Source organism: Hypanus sabinus, chromosome X1 (genome assembly GCF_030144855.1).
Source record: "Hypanus sabinus isolate sHypSab1 chromosome X1, sHypSab1.hap1, whole genome shotgun sequence".
NCBI classification, from domain to species: Eukaryota; Metazoa; Chordata; class Chondrichthyes; order Myliobatiformes; family Dasyatidae; genus Hypanus; species Hypanus sabinus.
In genome coordinates this window covers 6,920,920-6,941,260 of record NC_082738.1, presented here as the reverse complement: position 1 = coordinate 6,941,260, position 20,341 = coordinate 6,920,920, and the positions used below count along the sequence as shown (strand labels likewise).

General features: G+C 40.6%; 1 protein-coding gene across 1 annotated transcript in view; it reads right to left on the bottom strand.

Annotated features, from left to right (window-relative positions):
- LOC132384552 (vesicle-fusing ATPase) overlaps nt 1–20,341 on the bottom strand; it is a 277,249-nt gene that overhangs the window by 197,125 nt on the left and 59,783 nt on the right. The window contains exon 4 of the mRNA XM_059955720.1: nt 16,102–16,141. Within this exon, the coding sequence (XP_059811703.1) occupies nt 16,102–16,141 (40 nt within the window). The remainder of the gene's footprint in view (nt 1–16,101; nt 16,142–20,341) is intronic.

Below are 20,341 nucleotides of genomic sequence, written 5' to 3'. Positions count from 1 at the left end.
AAGCTATCTTTGACTGCAGTTTACTGACTGCGTGTAGCAACCGCTACAACGTGTTTTTATCGCTGGCTGTCCAGAGGGGAGGTGCTGAAACGCTTTGTCGCGCGTCTGGAAGAAGTGAAAACTTCCCTGGGCAGCAAAGGGCTCAGCTTTCCTGAGCTGGAACAGCCAGAGTGTCTGGAAAAGCTACACTTCATGGTAGACATGACAGCGCACCTGAACACGCTGAACACAGCTCTTCAACGGGGTAAGGACGTACAGCCCTGCACATGTTGGAGGATGTTTTGGCATTCGAGCACAAGTTGACGTTGCTTGCCAGAGATTTACAGAAAGGCACATTGTCTCACTTCCCCAATTTGAGAGAGTTCAAACAAGGTCATGACATGATAAATTCGGAGTATTTACGTTCTGCAATCATCGCAATGCAAACATCGTTTGGGAAACGCTTCTGTGAGTTCAGAGAGGAAAAAAACACATTATCCTTCCCGGTCACTCCCCTAAGCATCGATCCATCCCTACTGAATATGACAGCATTGTCAGGTGTGAGTCAACCTGAACAAGTATGATAAATATTTTAATTGCGTATTATTTTACGTATATTCATATGTTTTCATTGTTCAGTGAAATAGTCCTTTTATTTTTCAGGTTGACAGCTGGCTGACGTTATTTTTGGTTTGCTGCTGGCGGCAAATTTAAGTTTGGCGTTTTTCATAAATACAAGAAGAACTCAAATAGACATTGAGTATTTTACTTAAAAGTAACCTTCAACCCAACGTCTTTTTTTCGGAGTTCAAAATGTTTTTGTTGCATGCAGAAATGTAATTTCGTTTTCTCTGCAGGAGTTCATCAATTTCATAAATGCAACACATTATAGTTTGTTTATACATAGCATAAAGGCAAAACAAAACGTTGTATGCAGTGTTATTTCATTTTAAATGTCAAACGGGTTTTGCGGCTCCCAGTGTTTTCTTTTCTGTGGGAAACGGGTCCAAGTGGCTCTTTCAGTGGTAAAGGTTGCTGACCCCTGCCCTACTAGAATCAATATACAATTAATTTGCACTTCAGCACAACAAAAGAGGCTGATACTGAGGAACTGACAGTCACACGAATACAGCAGGACAAAACTATATACCACACCCTTAAGCACAAGTAAACTGCTCAGTAACTGATGATTAATTCTGAAACCAAATCTCACACCCCTATTGTAACAAAGATAAGTCAGAACCGTACAGTATAGAAACAAGTCCACTGATCCATCTATGACAGTGTCTATGCCAACTATCATACCCATCTACACTATTCCCACTTGTCTGTGTTACTTCCATAGCCCTCTGTGCCCTCTCGTCATGATACCTTTTAAATATTTTGACTTCCTGTATTACCACCTCTAGCACCTCATTTCAAGTATTGACTACTGTGAAGAAATTACCCCTTAGATCTCATTTAAACCTCTTCCCCCTTCACCTTAAGCCAATTTAGGCTGGCCATCTACCACCGGCTATGCCTTCCAAAATTTTACACAACTGTCACGTCACCTCTTAAGCCAGGGAAAAAAGGCCCAACCCATCTAATCACTGATAACCCAAGCCCTCCAAATAAGGCAATATCCTAGAGTCTCTACTGCACCCTCTCCATCTTAACTGTTCTTTCTTTATTGAGCGTGGTGACTAGAAATGCACACAATATTTCAAATGTAGCCTAACCAATGTATTAGAAACTATGCCCCAGCTCTATGCCTCTAGTTATTGAAAATATAGCTGGTATGAAAGTTGTGCTAATATTCAAGTTGTTAAAATATGCTTAAAATATTAAAACATGCTTGAGATGGTGTTAAACTTCCCCTTAAGTTAACAAATTTCCCTTTTAGCAGCATAAGAGCTTAACATTTAACAAAAAATGAAGATAGAAACCTGAAAACTAAATTGCATTAGAATTAGGATATAGGCAGCAGCTTTGAATAAATAAGGTCCGTTGCTGCTTTGAATGCAGACTATTTAGGCAGATTAATGCCAAAAACAAACAATTTTTTAGAACCTAATATATGCACAACTCTGAATTGATCACACCTTACTTCTCAGCTTCCCGCTTAGTTTCGGGCACATGCCACTGATTATGTTGCTCAGCATAAGCCTGCAAGTCTACAAATCTTCAGAGCTCTGCAGCCTCATCTATTTCTCCTCAATCCAACCCGTATCCTCTCTGTAGCAAGTGCTTAGACTCCATCACTATCTCACCACCATTTTAAAATAAAGTCAGGAAACTAAGGAAACATTCAGGCCAGACTGACTGCCTTTACACAGTGAGAAATACAAATGCTTCAAGCTGATAATTTGCAATTATAACTAGATGAGGGAAGAAGCATCTTACAGCCATTGATGAGCTGGTGAAATATGGATGGGAATACACCAAGCATGCACAAATACAGCAATATGGTCATGGCCACATTTTTTTTAAAAACCAGGTTAATTAAGCAATATACTTGGCCCACGCAACAGGAAATGCTCTCCTCTTTGCAAATGGTATTGATCCTTTGCATCCCCAAAGAGCAGATAAAGCCCCAGTATAATTTTCATCTAAAAGACAACACATCTTCTTGAAAGACCATTCCTCATCATTGCAACAGTGTGTCATCCTGAACTTGTGTTCAGATCTCTTGAACAGAATTATAGCCTACTAATCATCAGTTACTGGGCAATGGCTGTAAATAAAACAAATGGTAAGGCAAATGGAAATAAATGAAAATGCAAGCCAAGGCAGATGAACTTGAATTAATCAAAGCAACAGGATGGATTTAGAAGATATAATTTGCTCTAGAAATAGAGGCTAAGCAGATTTGGATTGCTTTTGCTGGAGCAGAGTCTGAAGAGAGGCCTGTTAGAAGCTTATAAAATTGTGAAATGCATAAATTGGGTAGAGTCAAAGGAAGTTTAAAGGAAGATGTGCAGGAGCAAATATTTATTTTTTTAAAAAAAGCACTGCCAGAGGCATTGGGGGAAGCAAACACAATAGCGGTATTTAAAAGGCATTAAAAATCATCAGCATGAAGAATGTGGATCACATGCAGGAAAATGGGACTAGTTTCATATGATATCAGGATCATGAAAGGCTTGCTCCTGCATTGCAATGTTCAGCTGTTTGAGGTAAATTGAAGTAGCAGTTTACAATCTAAAATGCTGAGAGCCCAACTGAAAAATTAAGTGCTATTGGGATTTAATACACTTCCTTTAAAATCCATTACAATTTTTTGACTATCTGTACATCACTTTGTAAATAGCAACATGCTCCTACATAAAGATTCCTGATAATATCAAATACCATTTCTTCCTTCTCATTTTTACAAGATGTAATATCCAAATTTCACCTAATAGTAAGAGGTCAGCAGCTACCTCACTGCATCTTTGAACAGATGGCAGCAACTTGCAGCACACCAATGTAATGAGACTGACGTTAAGAGTCACTGTGTTTGGAGAGAAACAAAAATGAGCAACAAGAAATATAATGTACAAGCTTGCCCACAGAATACTAAAACCTGAGCACTATTCAGACTTGAATTTGCAGGAGACAGACTGCTCCACATCAATAAAATTCCAGTGCAACAGCAAGTCTATGAAGAATGTACACAGTGACAGGTAGCAAGTATCGCAGTATGATGAGTCTGTCTGAGGAGATAATGCCCATCAATTTGATTACATATTACACGAAAAGGATGACACTAGACTTCAATCTAGATTTTCGTCTTAAGCAAGAGATGAGTGCCAGGTGATTAAAAATTCAATTACAATTAGTGTTTCGGAAGCCAATTATGACAGTGGCTTCAAAATATGTCTATGGACAACAAAACACTTTTTATATAAAAGAAGCACATCTGAATTCCACCCCCTCCCCCACCCCCGCAGTCCAAGCATAATGATTTAGGGGAAAGAGCTGTAATCTTGCCACATGAAGTTAGGCTACATGTAGAACTGTAAATTTAGTCTATTTATAGCCAACCACCACCCCATCCATCTTCTATCTCACTGATCTGAGCAAATGCTACATCCCCTTGACCTTCCCGAGTAATTGCCTAAAGCAAGTCTCCAAAGTGCATCTTCATGTACTACAGGTCAAATGTGAGGCTTGTGTACATCCTTTTTTCCCCTCATCTCTCAAAAGTAATAAAGAGGGATCATGACTTCACCCTTCATAACTCAGATACTGAGGTAAATTGTAGTAAGATACCAGGTGAATACTTTAAGACAGAATAATTTGGAACTTTAGGCTATGACATAATGAAGTCCTTTTACTACTAAGCAGTTGAGTTGCACACAATTCTTACTGATGTACATTAATTCACAGCTAGGAAAAATAGAACTCAATGTTCATAGCTAACCAAAGTAGTTCTTTCTTTATTCCTGCCTGGCATGTCCCATTATTAAACTAGTACAAGAGGCACAAGTTGTACAGTAACCAACTTGGCTCCAGCCAACTACCAGCCTTTTGTTCCATTATTGTAAAAGGAAATGCATTAATCAGAATATTTGTAGCCAGGACCATGCATCAGGAATGATGTAGTTGGGGCTGGTAGGATCATTCCCAATTACTTAACAATATGCATTCCAGTAATTCAATTGTATTGCCTCAAAGCTCCTTTATGGCATTCAGACTTGCAAAGGCTAGATTATTCACTATATTTACAAACATGGGGTTTGCTCAGTATCCACAAAAACAGTAAATGATTTTAAGATAAATAACTGTTTTCAAGGGCATACTCGACTTGGTTTACTATCCATTTTCTCATTGCAGCTTCAAGAGAACACAAATAATGCTCATTGCAAAAGACACACTATTCCAAATACTTTACCACATGTTATATAGACATGGAGTAACATTTCATGGAAATGGGCTCTTTGACCCATCATGTCCATGATACCTAAAGTACTGATCAACATTCTAATTATACTAATCCTTTTTTAGAACCCCAAATTCCCATCATCTCCTCCCAAATTCTCTCACCACCCACTGACAATAAGGGCAAATTATTCCAGCTAATTAATCCACCAACACTTTGAAGCACAGGCAGAAAGATTGAATCTGAGTAGTAGGAGTTAAAAGGACAAATGCTCATTTCTCTACTGCAAATACTTGTCAATAACAGCGAAGAGATTGGAAATAAACTATGAAAGATGGTGACTACCAACAAACTGCCCAGTAATTTTTTTCCCCCTCTGATTGCTATCAAGCAAAACCATAAAGTGAACCATTATATGCTGCTTGGAAGTTAATAAGCTAGAAACCAGGCACCCAAATAGGCAACAATGACATATCCTGGCCACTAGTAAAAAGCCATTAAGGTTATACAACCATTTCCCTCTCCCCCTGCATCTTTGGATTTTAAATAGACTGTTATAGGTGAAGACGTGTAGTGGATAACATGATGCTATCGGAGCTTGGGGCATTCTGGTGTACAGAATTCAATTCCAGCACCATTCTGTAAGGAGAGTCTGTACATCCTCCCCATAGAATGCATGGGTTTTCTCTGGGTGCTCCAGTTTTCTCCCACAGTCCAAAGATGTACTGCATAGGTTAATTGGTCATTGTAAATCGTCCCATGGTTAGATAAGGGTTAATTTGGTTTGTTAAGTGTTGCTGGGGCAAACATACAAAGATACAAGATACAAGAGCTAGAACTGTGGTGGAATAGAAACCAGCAAGGCTGGAGAAATTATAGAGAAGGATACAAGACCACAAGAGTGAAAAATTACGCTCAGTAGCCACTTAATTAGTTATCTCCTGTACCTAATAAAGTGCCCATTGAGTGCATGGTCATGGTCACTGTTATGTATTTAACATTTCAGTAATATTTAAGTATATTGCTAATATATTGTTAGATTAAGCATTTATTGTTTACATAATGCATTGCAGTTTATATGGAAAAACACATAAATCACACATGACATCCTGCTACATGATAAGTGCGCACTTCGCTTAAAGCCGAAGTTAGACACAGTTTGGATTTGCCATCTTTTCCTTTAAATTAGTTTTATGTCTGAGTTACAAAACACAAGTCAGCTGCTGCTGTAGACCATTCACTTTAAAGTTTGATGGATTGTGCTCTTCTGCACACCGTGATTGTAACGGGTGATTATCGAGCTATTGTGGCCTTCCTGTCACCTTGAATCATCTGACCATTCTCCTCAGACCTCTCTAAAAAGACATTTTTGTCCACTGATTTGCTGCTCACTGGATGTTTTTTTTTTGGTTTTCCACGCCATTCTCTAAACTCTAGAGGTTGTTGTGCACGAAAGTCCTAGGAGATGGGCAGTTTGAGATACTCAAACCTTCCCATCTGACACCATCATTCCACAGTCAAAGTCACTTAAATCACATTCCCTCCCTCTCTCTCCCCCCCCCCCCCCACCACCAATTCTGATATTTGGTCTGAACTGAATACCTTGGCCAAGTCTGCATGCTTTTCTGCACTGAGTTGTTGCCACATGATTGGCTGATTAGATATTCACAATAACGAGGGTGTACAGGTGTACCTAATAAAGTGGCCACAATAAAGTAGCCACTGGGTGTATACAGTGGTGCTAGAAAGATTGTGAACCCTGCAGAAAAAATGTTCTATTTCTGCATAAATATGACCTAAAATGTCATCAGATCTTCACGCAAGTCGTAAAACTAGATAGAGAGCCTAAATAAATAAACGTTATACCTGTTAATTTACTTATTGAGAAAAAAGATCCAATGTGACATGTATTTATTGATAAAAGTATTGAACCTCTGGGGTAATGCCTTCTACAAAAGTTATTTGGAGTCAGGTGTTTCAATCAATGAGATAAGATTAGAGATGTGGGTTGTGGAGGTGCTCTGCTCTGTACGGGAAAAAAAAGCACAAAGTCAGGTTACTGACAGAGCCTGCACTTCTCAAGAAAGATCTGTTTATGTGTACCATGTCTTGATCAAAACAACTTTGAGAGGACCTTAGATGAATTGCAGAGATGCATGAAGCTGGAAAATGCTACAAAAGCATTTCGAAAGACCCAAGTGTTCATCAGTCCACAAATGAAGGAAACTCTGTACTGTTGCTACTCTCCCTAGGAGTGAACATCCTGCAAAGATCACACCAAGAGCACAACATGCAATGCTGAAAGAGGTGAAGAAGAACTCAAGGGTAACAGCAAAAGACCTGCAGAAATCTCTGGAACTTGCTAAAGTCTCTGTTCATGTGTCCACTATACCATCTGGATGATCTACAATGCTTCTGGGACAATGTTCTATGGACAGATAAGACAAAAGTTGAGCTTTTTGGCAGAAATGCACATTGCTATGTTTGGAAGAAAAAGGGTACTGTACACCAACACCTCTTTCCAGCTGTGAAGCATAGTGGAAGGACCATCATGGTTTGGGGCTGCTTTGCTGCCTCAGGGCCTGGACAACTTGCAATCATTGAGGGAACAATGAATTCAAAATTGTATCAAGACATTTTACAGGAGAATGCCAGGGTCCATCACCTGAAGCTTAATAGAAGTAGATGATGCAACAAGACAATGATCCAAAAGACAAGAGTAAATCAACAACAGAATAGTTTAAAATGAAAATTCATGTTTTGAAATGGCCAAGCCAGAGTCCAGACCCCGAACCAATTGAAATGCTGTGCTATGACCTGAAGAGGGCTGTTCATGCAAGGTATCCCAGAAATAAAGATGAACTGAAACAGTTTTGTATGGAGGAATGATCTAAAATTCTTCCAAGCCGATGTGCAGGACTGATAAACCAAGCGTTTCTGGTATCTGTTTTAAGTTATTGCTGTACAAAGGGGTTACACCAGTTACTGAAAGCAAAGGCCCACATACCTTTACCCCAACAAATACATGCAATACATATATTGGATCATTTTTCTCAACAAATAAATGAACAAGTATAAAGTTTTGTTACTAATAAAATTGGGTTCTTTTTTCTAGTTTTAGTACTTGCATTTAGGCGATATTTATGCAGAAACAGAAAATTCAACAGGGTTCAAACTTCCTAGCACCACTGTAGGTGAACACAGAGAATGCCAGGATACATGGACATTTTCTAGATATTAGGATAAGTTGCCACAAAAGGATTAAGAAGACTCTGTTTTAAAAACACAAAGGAACAACTTTAATCATGGGACAAGACCATTTCGGGCAATGATAGCAAATGCTGCTTTACAAAGAGGTCACTAGAAATCTGCAACTTGAGATTGAAGGGGTTGTGGGGTGAAGTTTGAAAGAAACTTACAAAGCTGAAACTCATAAAAATTATACACGACTGGGGGAGATCTTAAATGGGCTTTTTGCGTCTGTATTTACTAAGGAAACTGGCATGGAGTCAATGGAAATAAGGCAAACAGGTAATGAGGTCATGGAACCTATACAGATTGAAGAGGAGGAGGTGCTTACTATCTTGAGGCGATTCAGAGTAAATAAATCCCCAGGACCTGACAGGGTATTCCCTCGGACCTTGAAGGGGACTAGTGTTGAAATTGCAGGGGCCCTGGCAGAAATATTTAAAATGTCGGTATCTACGAGTGAGGTGCTGGAGGATTGGAGGATAGCTTATGTCCCGTTGTTTAAAAAAGGCTCTAGAAGTAATCTGGGAAATTATAGGCCAGTAAGTTTGACGTCGGTAGTAGGTAAATTATTGGAAGGAGTACTAAGAGATGGGATCTACAAATATTTAGATAGACAGGGACTTATTAAGGAGAGTCAACACGGCTTTGCGTGTGGTAGGTCATGTTTAACCAATCTATTAGAGTTTTTCGAGGAGGTTACCAGGAAAGTGGATGAAGGGAAGGCAGTGGATGTTGTCTACATGGACTTCAGTAAGGCCTTTGACAAGGTCCTGCTTGGGAGGTTAGTTAGGAAGATTCAGTCGTTGGGTATACATGGTGAGGTAGTAAATTGGATTAGACATTGGCTCAATGGAAGAAGCCAGAGAGTGGTAGTGGAGGATTGCTTCTCTGAGTGGAGGCCTGTGACAAGTGGTGTGCCACAGGAATCAGTGCTGGGTCCATTGTTATTTGTCATCTATATCAATGATCTGGATGATAACGTGGTAAATTGGATCAGCAAATTTGCTAATGATACAAAATTGAAAGTGTAGTGAACAGTGAGGAAGGTTTTCAAAGCTTGCAGAGGGATCTGGACCAGCTGGAAAAATGGGCGGAAAAATGGCAAATGGAGGTTAATACAGACAATTGTGAGATATTGCACTTAGGAAGGAAAAACCAAGGTAGAACATACAAGGTAAATGGTAGGGCACTGAGGAGTGCAGTAGAACAGAGAGATCTGGGAATACAGATACAAAATTCCCTACAAGTAGCATCACAGGTAGATAGGGTCGTAAAGAGAGCTTTTGGTACATTGGCCTTTATAATTCAAAGTATTGGGTATTCTTCCACCATCTACACTGCTCTCTAACGCACCCCTCCCATTTCCTGCACATCTGCCCTCACCCCATCCGCCCGCCACCCCACTCGGGATAGGGTTCCCCTTGTCCTCATCTACCACCTCACCAGCCTCCGGGTCCAACGTATAATTCTCTGTAACTTCCGCCACCTCCAATGGGATCCCACTACCAAGCACATCTTTCCCTCCCCCCCCCCGCCACTTTCTGCTTTCCATAGGGATCACTCCCTACACAACTCCCTTGTCCATTCATTCCCCCCCCCCCCCATCCCTTCCCACCGATCTCCCTCTTGACACTTATCCTTGGAAGCTGATCAAGTGCTACACCTGCCCTTACACTTCCTCCCTCACCAGCATTCAGGGCCCCAGACAGTCCTTCCAGGTGAGGCGACACTTCACCTGTGAGTCGGCTGGTGTGGTATATTGCATCCGGTGCTCCCAGTGTGGCCTTTTATATATTGGTGAGACTCGACACAGACTGGGAGACCGTTTCACTGAACACCTACGCTCGGTCCGCCAAAGAAAGCAGGATCTTCCAGTGGCCACACATTTTAATTCCACGTCCCATTCCCATTCTGATATGTCTATCCATGGCCTCCTCTACTGTCAAGATGAAGCCACACTCAGGTTGGAGGAACAACACCTTATATTCCGTCTGGGTAGCCTGCAACCCGATGGCATGAACATTGACTTCTCCAACTTTCGTTAATGCCCCTCCTTCTCCTCTTACCCCATCCCTGATATATTTAGTTCCCCCCCTTTTTTTCTTCTCTCTGCCCATCACTCTGCCTGTTCTCCATCTGCCTCTGGTGCTTCCCTCCCCCTTTCTTTCTCCCTAGGCCTCCCGTCCCATGATACTTTCCCTTCTCCAGCTCTGTATCCCTTTTGCCAATCACCTTTCTGGCTCTCAGCTTCACCCCACCCCCTCCAGTCTTCTCCTATCATTTCACATTTCCCCCTCCCCCTCCTACTTTCAAATCTCCTACTACCTTTCCTTTCAGTTAGTCCTGACGAAGGGTCTTGGCCCAAAACGTCGACAGTGCTTCTCCCTATAGATGCTGCCTGGCCTGCTGTGTTCCACCAGCATTTTGCGTGTGTTGCTTGAATTTCCAGCATCTACAAATTTCCTCGTGTTTGCTTATTGAGTATAATAGTAGGAATGTTATGGTGAGGTTGTATAAGGCATTGGTGAGGCTGAATTTGGAGTATTGTGTGCAGTTTTGGTCACCGAATTACAGGAAGGATATTAATAAGGTTGAAAGAGTGCAGAGAAGGTTTACAAGAATGTTGCCAGAAGAATGAGGTGAGACTTGATAGAGGTATATAAAATTATGATAGGTATACATAGAATGAATGCAAGCAGGCTTTTTCCACTGAGGCTAGGGGAGAAAAAAAAACCAGAGGACATGGGTTAAGGGTAAAGGGGGAAATGTTTAAGGGAATATTAAGGGGGGGGTGCTTCTTCACACAGAGAGTGGTGGGAGCGTGGAATGAGCTGCCAGATGAAGTGGTAAATGCGGGCTCACTTTTAACATTTAAGAAAAACTTGGACAGGTACATGGAGGGATATGGGCCAGGTGCAGGTCAGTGGGACTAGGCACAGCCAAGAAGGGCCAAAAGGCCTGTTTCTGTGCTGTAATGTTCTATGGACTGTAAAGGGGTACTGAGCCAATGCAAGTCAATATTGTAATACAGACTATTCATAGCCTAATGATATAATAATGGAGGATCCAGAGGAATTTTACAGGAATGAAAAGGCCAACAATGAGCAGCATTTAATAACACCGGGCCTATACTCACTGGAGTTTAGAAGAATGAGGGGAGAAAACTCACGGAATACTAAAAGGCCGAGAGAGAGAGTGGATGTGGTGAGGGTATATCCAATTATAATTGTGGGGAGTATAGGACCAGAGAGCAGTCTTAGAATAGAGGGTGCCCCTTTTGAACAGGGATGAGAAGGAACTTCTTTAGCCAGAGGATGGCAAACCTGTGTGACACATTGCCATGAATGCCAAGTCATTGGTTATATTTAAAGCAAGGGTTGAAAAGTTTATGATTACTATGGCTGTCAAAGGTTATGGTGGAGATGAGCTGAATTACCAAATTCTGCTCCGATGTCTTATGGTAATAAGCTCAAGGGCAGAATGGCTATTGCTGTTCCTCTATTCTCAAACATTCAAATGGGGGAGGTGGGGGTGGAATTCACATACAAGACACTTGAAATTAAATTTCAGAGCATTACGAAAGGAGCATGCCCAAATTCAGTCTTCGGATTGCATCCTTAGTGATTTGCTGTGAATGGGAATATAGCTGGAGTAAATGAAGGAAGCAGGAGGAACAAATGGGAAGTCCCAAAAGGAATAACTGACAATTGCAAACTTTCACCTTTGAACAATTAACTCCCCATAAATTCATGGTCTTAATTATCCTTAAATAAATTATCACTAAAAATAAACAAATTTCAATACAAACCCTTATTTGTTGCATGATAATTTTACTTACAAATCCAGAATTGCAGTGCTAACAGCAATTAGAATGTTATTACTGCCAGTAATTGCTGCAATATGATGATAAATTACCTTATTAAAACAAACTTCCTCACATTTTCCTGTGAAAATATGTAGAAGCCAGTTAATTTTTTTAGAATAATTTTTGTATCTAATTAAAGTTTCATTTTACCACAATTACCCTTGTAGATTCAATGTAAAGAGAATAATGCTGTTATCTTAGAAACATCCTGAAGGAAGCTGTAAGACCATGTTGAAGCCTAATGTTGTTGCAATTATCTACCACATTTAACTTTTTAATAAAACTAGCATATCAAAATGCTGCATTAAGATTACAGAATAAGACAAAATATATAAACGTCTTATTTTGATATACATTTGTCTTATTTAGTAACATACCCCTATCCTCTTTATATGCGTCTTCATAAAATGCGGATTCACAGTTATGCGAGGAACCGATTTCTGCCAACGTCTCCTTATATGCGTCCAAAACTCAGTTATGTGAGGAGCACTGCCTTCCCGCCAATGCAAGTCACGTGCGTGCACCTCAGTCTCATTGAGACGAGAGGAACTGCTTTCCCGCCAATACAAGTCAGGTGTGCGCGCCTCACAGTCTCACTCCCGCCAGTGTCGCATTGGTTTTGGCAAGGTGTGGATGGGCGATCTTGCACTCTTAAACTTTTGTTGGTTTTACCTATGGTGCAGCAATTTTGTGCTTGAAATATTTAACTATGCCTTCAAAGTGTCCGATGTCATGTCCTGGGCCATCAGCTGAGCGGCAGAGAACCGCTTTAACACTTGAAAAAAAAAGTTGGAAATTATAAACAGCGCGGCATCAGTTGAAGGTAACATAGCTCTGGACACTACTGCCGGGAACAGAATTTTGCTTTTAAAGTTCTTTTGTTGCTTGACAATGCGCCAACCCATCCTAAACATTTGGACAGCAATCATGCTAACAGTGCGTTTCCTGCCGCCTAACACAACATCGCTGATTCAACCACTCGACCAGGGTGTGATCCACATTCAAGGCGTAGTTTGCTGTAAAAATCTCTCAGATGCTGTAAGCAACAGATGATTTTGAAAATCCCAGGAGTTTACCAACAGGGAGGGAATGGTGGAAGTCGGAACACTTGGCACAAATGGCAATGGACATTGACCCATGCTTAGAACAGAGTCAGCATTTCAGTTATTCCCTGCCATCAACCCTTCTTCCCCAAAAGCAAATTTATGCTGAAAAACAAAATGCTGCCAAGCAAACAACCCTCACCACTTTCTTCAAACTGGTGTCATCTCCTGCTGCCGGCAGTTCTGAGAGTTCTGTGAGTCTTCCTTCACACCTTGCTGTGCTTGATATGATCCTGACGACCCACAACCATCCATCCACCTTATCCATGTAAAGCTGCCCGACACCACAACAACCACTCCTCTCCTGGAACGAACATACTTGCTACAGTTGGTGAGTACTGTACACCCTAGTATGTTAACTTTTTATGATTTATTACATTGAATATTACCTTAAATTGATGAAATACAGGCAGTCCCCAGGTTACGTACGAGTTCAGTTCCTGAGTCCGTCTTTAAGTCGGATTTGTACGCAAGTCAGAACAAGTACATCCGGTATTATTTAGCGTCAGTTAGTCAAACGTTTGTCTTAGTATATATTTTACCTTTCTATGTATATAAAACACTTAGGAAACATATGTATTCCAATAATTAAACCACTGCATTGCTTAGTAATAATTGTAGCTTTCATCGGGGCAGGGCCTTTCACATGCTCCATTATTCTCACTTTATCCTTTAAAATTGTTCCGATCATTGACCGACAATAGCCTAACACTTTTCCAATGACCAATGGCGTTTCACCTCTTTCCAAATGCTTTATTATTTCCACTTTATTTTCAACCGTGATCACTTCCCGTCAATGGAACAGAAACACTGTGGGGGAGCTCCCGAGCTCCGCTGGGTCCCAAGGACCACTGCACTGAATTTCTCGGGTCCGAAAGTCCATCGCACTGAGACAGGTTAAATGGGACAAGTGGGAGCTGTGCTGGGTTTGGGTGCTTGATCCTCCACAATATTCGGCGTGGGAATTTAAACTGCAGGTGGCAGTGTTTTTTTTAAAACGAAGTCGAGTTGTGAGCTCAACATCAACCCAGCACGGATCGTATAGGAGTCACTGGATCGACATCAACCCAACAGCACAGGAGCGGTCTGTCACTGGATCGAACTCGGGAATGGGGATGAGCCCAGCGCTGATTTCACTGTGCCACTAGCCGACCGGAACGGGGTTGGGGGGCGCAGGGCGGGGTCAGGGTGAATCTTGCTAAAAAAAAACTTAAGCCAAATACAAGAAGTTACACACTCAACAGTGTCAACGGCAATGACTTAAAATGGCGGACGGTGTTCTCCTTCTTCGGTTCGTAAGTACGAGTTGTCCGTAAGTCGGATGTTCATAACTCGGGGACCACCTGTATAATACGAATGTTGCATTGTGGAACTGCTTTTGTGTTGTATTGGTATGAAAATGTGAATAAATTACAAATAAAACATATTTAGGAAGCCCTCGAACACATCCCTATTTTCTCCATTTAAATAATTATTCACATTATGCGCTGACTGCGAAGAACTTATCCCCCGCATATAACAAGGATAGGGTGTATGCACATACATATAAACACACACACACATTTAATACCATGCTCCTTGAACGGGGAGGGAAATTCCAGAATTCAGGATCACACAATTTTAAATTCCTATTCAAGAAGTCCACTCTATTCAAGGCTTTAATTTATCAAACTATTGACAAAGAGCCCAGTCCATAACCATAATTACAGAATGCAATTTACTAATTCAAAAGAGCAACCATTCCACTACATGCCCAAGAAATGGAAATTCTGAAACACTGCAATGTTCTCAAAATATGGAATTTTATTGGAATATCTCTTCTCAGGTAGTCCCTTAGGATTCAGATGACTTGCTGTCACTCAGGAATTGTGGTCTCCGTACAAATTGAGGAGGCCAATGAGGTAAGTGTGGGCAAGAGATAGGAACATCCATCCATTGCACTTACAAAAAGTTCATGACTTTGCTCCAAAGTCATCTATTCGAATGACATGTTGATGCACTGAGTTCTGCACACAGTGACATGCAACAAAAAATGATTCAAAGATTCAAAGTATGTATAAATTATATAACCTCGAGATTCGTCTGCTTACAGGCAGCCACAAAGCAACAAACCCAAAAAGGACAAAATTTTAAAAAAGACCAACACCTGATGCACAGAGAAAGCGAAAAGACCAATCATGCAAACAATTCAAGCATGCAACAGCATCCCAAACCAAATTGAGTCAATAGACCCAGAGCCACCAAAATAGGCCCAAAGCTTGTGTCTCAATTCATCATATAGCGGAGCAAATCACCACAAAGCTCACAGACATGAAGCGCAGCAGCTGAAGCAGTCTCACAGGCTCACTACCACAGAGAGAGGAGTGAACGTCGCGAAAGAGCAAGTGAAATCAGCCCAACCTCGCTTCCAGTCCCAACAGCCTGTCTTTCCAGTCTACCTGGGCTAGTGCTGAAAACGTTCAAACACTGGATCATTCCTGCCTTGACCTCACCACTCACCATGCAGTCATTCTCAACCTCTTCAAATTTGCTCAGCATTTGGAGAGATCCAACCTCTGCACATCTGAACATTCACCTGCAAGTGCCCTTCAGCATTTCTCAGCCCATGGAATCCAGATCTTGGAAATGGATGCAGGTAGGCATCAGTTAAGTTTAAACAAAGATCACATACAAAACAAAAATCAGATCTTTTGCACAAGGTACTTTGAGTCTCATAAAAATGTCCCTCAAGGAAACATGGATCGCAAATTCAGCATGCGTTTCCCACAACAGACCTCTCAAGCCATAAGACTCAATGTAATTCATTATTTAAAATCAATTTTTTTGTCCAATTAATTTCCACTTGCACCACCTGTAAAATACAACCTGATGCATGGAAGTTTAAAACTCATGACAATGGATGCTAATTATGAGCAGATCCAAATATTGATCCCATTGACAGCCGAAACAGTACTAGTTGTACCAGTAGTGCTTACTTTAATTTGCTATAAAGGGAAAAAAGTTTATCCTTCTACTTGATGCTAGTAGAACCTTTATGAAACAGAAGGGAGACCTACCTTCTACATCCTGACCAATAGAGAGACCCACCCATTTTCTCTGCAAGAGAAAAAGATTAGTTTCAGTACAACAATACATTCTTAAAAACAGATTTAAATAAGGACAAGAATAGATTACTGAGAAAAGCACATTTTTATCAGTTTTCAAAAAAAAAACCTGAGGCAAATACAAGAAATACCAGAGCAAGCACTCTTCATGAATCACAGCCTTTAAAAGAGCACCTATTACATTTTCCATAAATATAATTGACTTCCCAGACTTTATATTTTAAGAATTCACAATGGTATATGGCAAAGGAAGGTTAAACATTATCTAGATTCTTTTAAAAAAAAGGGCTTTTCCAGTGATAACATGTCAAGACACAGAGAATTTTAAAAAAATCTAACAGCACCATCACTCCATCACAGACTTTGCCCATTTCAATGTGCTACTTAGGTAAGGGTGATATTCTGAATGTTTTAGCATTAATAAAAGTATTAGATTCTACTGATTTATTCATAAAGAGCTGCTGGTGAGTTAGCAAAGCTGAATATTGCTGTTTGCTCTATAATTAGCCAAATGGATATGTTAGAATTTGAGGCCTTCCTTTGATACCCAATTACAATGCCATAGCCTGTGATTTTAAATTAACTTTAGCTTTACAATTGTCATACCACAAATTTGTCCAGAAAATGCACATATCTTCCAGAAATAGCTGGACACAGATACAGGTTTCTATGGTCTTTTACTTCAGTGCACTGTCACCAGTATTAAAAGAGACCCCAGTTCCCTGCCAAGTGATGCTAACCAGGTTTAGCACAATTTTGCCCAGCAACTTTGGACTTTTGCATCCAAATCAGTTAAGTGCAGGTCAAAGATTTTTCTAGCAACAATGCCAGTGGCACACATCAATCAGCAACCTATGACAGGTAAAGTTTCTAGCCACATGAAGTAGTAGTGGCTTTGTTTTATCAAACCAACTTGAGAACAAATATGCCAATTTGGTATTGTAAGGTGATTGTCATACTATTCACAGATATTATTTAGTCAATCAAAATTTTAAATATTTATTTAGGAAGGGAACGGGAAATACTTGGGAAAATCAAAAAGATGAAATAAGTAATAATTGAAAATGATTTTCTTATTTCAAAGATTAACTTTATAAAAAAAGAAATATAAAAACAGTGCACAGCTTTCTATACATTTATAATGCTGCCTCATCTATACGTGCATAGTATTGTCAGGTCCAAACCAGATTTTAAAATTAAGTGGAAAATATTTTGGCACCTTTAAGTCACATGCTTTAACTGCATCAGAGAGCTACTTAAACTGTGTCCTGAAGGTAGACACCATTTTCCTATTAGTATTAAAAACAGCTGCCACCATTCTTTGAAAGATCCAGGATAACAGGCGAGGGAATGTTACAAAGATCCAAAAAAAATGTTCACTGCCACTCAGTTATTACTTTGTCATGAAAATTCCACTGATACTCTTGTTCAACAAGGACAGGTCACTCAGTTTGAAATAAACACCTTGGGATTTACAATTAACAATCACAGACCGTAGTTAAACTCAATATTATTTAATATTCAGGCAATACAAAATGTTGAATTAAAGCAGAAGAACTGACAGCAGACAATAAAACTCAATTTGTTGTTCAATTATCTGAACGTCTCAGCTTCCGACACTGCCATCAGAAAGGTGCTACAGGACCCTCAGGACCCACAACACCAAGTTTGGGAACAATTATTACCCCTTAACTATCAGGCTCTTGAATCAGAGGGGATAACTTCACTCGCCCTATCACTGCGATTCATTTTCTTGTGGGTTTACTCAATAAATCTATAGAATAACTGAACCAATAAAAGAGCGCCCAACTTGGGTGTTCAACCAGAGTGCCGAAGACAACAAACTGGGCAAATACAAAAAGAAATAAAAATAAGCAATACATATCGAGAACAAGAGATGAAGAGTCCTTAAAAGTAAGTCTATTGATTATGGGATCATTTCAATATCAAGGCAAGTGAAGTTGAGTGGAGCATTTGGTTCAAGAGCCTGATGAAGGTTCTCATGTTTCTTCTATCTACTGTACTCGCCAGCAAGAAAATAAATCCTGGGGTTGCAAATGACATGTGTACTTTGATAACAAGTTTACTTTGAATTCAAATAGGAGGGAAAAATGTAATGGTCATTCGGAGAAATTGAACTAAATCTACTTTAAACATACTATGCAAAAGATTAAAAAAAAACACTGGCTTCCAACTTTAAACCATCGTCACCATACCACAACACAATAGCACCATTTTAACACATGCACTCTCCATGTGCAGAACTCCAAAGGACAAAGATAAAAAGGCAATTAACAGTTTAACAAGAGAAACTACAGTTTCACACCGAGAGCTTCACGATAACATTAAAATGTCTAACACTTACTCATATTTACAGCATCACATTCTTTCCACATTTCACACAGAATAAAATGACATGCTGCATAAAAGCCCAGGTGAAACACAGTAAAGTCATGAAAAAAAAGGTAATCCATTCCCATCATTCTAAAAAATTAAAGTATGATGGCTTAAGGCACCTCTGTCAACAAGAGAGACAAAATAAGCGTGATGTGCATTGAAGATCAAATCTGGAAATCTGAAACAAAAATAGAAAATGCAGAAAACACTTAGTAGGTCAGGCAGCAAATGGGAAGGAGAAACAATTAACCATCAGGTATAGATCACTTTGCTAACTGGGAAAGAGAGCCATGTAACTTTCTGTTGGAGGGAAGATAGGCAGTAAGCATGTACAACAAAGGGAGAGTCACAAAATCTTGATAAAACAAAAATAGTTCGGCTTGAAGAACTCAGCGGGTCAAGCACCATTTATAGAAGCAAAAGGTGCAAGTGGGCATTTTGGATCAAGACTCTACATTACAACTGAGAAACAGGAAAGCAGTATATCAGAGGGTGAGATGAAAGATGAGCAAGATGGATGGGGTGCCCAGGGAGGGGGTAGCACCTCTGGTGAAGAGGGCTCGTCGTGTCCATTTCAGAGCAGCTTACTCACCACCTTTAGACTCCACTGGAGACTTAGTTTTCACCTGTGGCTCCAAATAGCTTTTTGCATGCAACAGTGGCTGGCCACAACCCAGTACAATGCTTCGTCAAGCAGGCTGAACCAAATGAGGGTTGCCGGCGGGCTTCATACCCCAGTGAGATAGGGAATTGCCTGTCCTAGCATGAGAAATCAGCTCTGGTGGACTGGACGGATGAGATCTACAATGAGATCCAACAGTCAGAAAGGCTGAATTACAACCAAGGACACCACAGTTTGCTACGTTAGTTCGTACCACTCAATCTAGACTTCTGAGGTCGAGAGAGTGGAACTACCCCAGTGCAATGGATTTTCCACTTGAAAAATCTCTCCTGCACAGGTTCCTAACATTGTTGGACACAACAGACAACTGCCACCATTGTGATTTTTGTGCATTTTCCCATTTCTGGACAAATTTGACATCTGTAAAAAAGTTTGTTACCCAGGAACAACTGGCAACTAGAAACCCGAGATGGCTATTGCAGGCACACTCACAGTAATCATCTAATCTACACAAGCTTTCACCAGTATAGAGGAAGCCACATTACGAGCACGGAATGCAGTCAACCAGGTTTGAAAACTTGCAGATGACCTCTGCCTCATCTGAAAGAACTGTTTGGATGAAACTGGAGGTCAATACACATTTGTTACATCTCCTTCATTTGCAAAGTGCCAGGGGTTGGACATAGCTGGTTGGGGAGGACTGAGTGCACCCTGAAGAGAATGGACTGTGGGGGAGGGTGGAGAAGCAGAGGGGTAGAAGAGAGGGGAAGATGTGACTCAAGGTGAGATAATGTTGAAGTTAAAAGATGAAGATACCAGCAGGATGAAAGTTGAGGGCCAAGGGAACTCCATCACATATCTGTATCTCAACTCAGTTTTATCCCACCAGTTCAGTCCCTTCTACCTACATCCATGACACTTCACACACTCTTGATCTTTTCAGTGATTTCAAATCCCTGGCCCAATCAACTTATTTTCACTACACACCTCCATCAGAAAGGCCTCAAAGCTCCATTTCTTCCTGGGCACTAGACCCAACCAGTTTCCCTCCAGTACCACTCTCCTCCGTCTGGCGGAACTAGTCCTCACTCAATTTTGCCTTCGGCTCTTCCCACTTCCATAAAACAAAAGGTAAAGCCATAGGCCCATATGCCTGTCTATTTGTCGGCTACA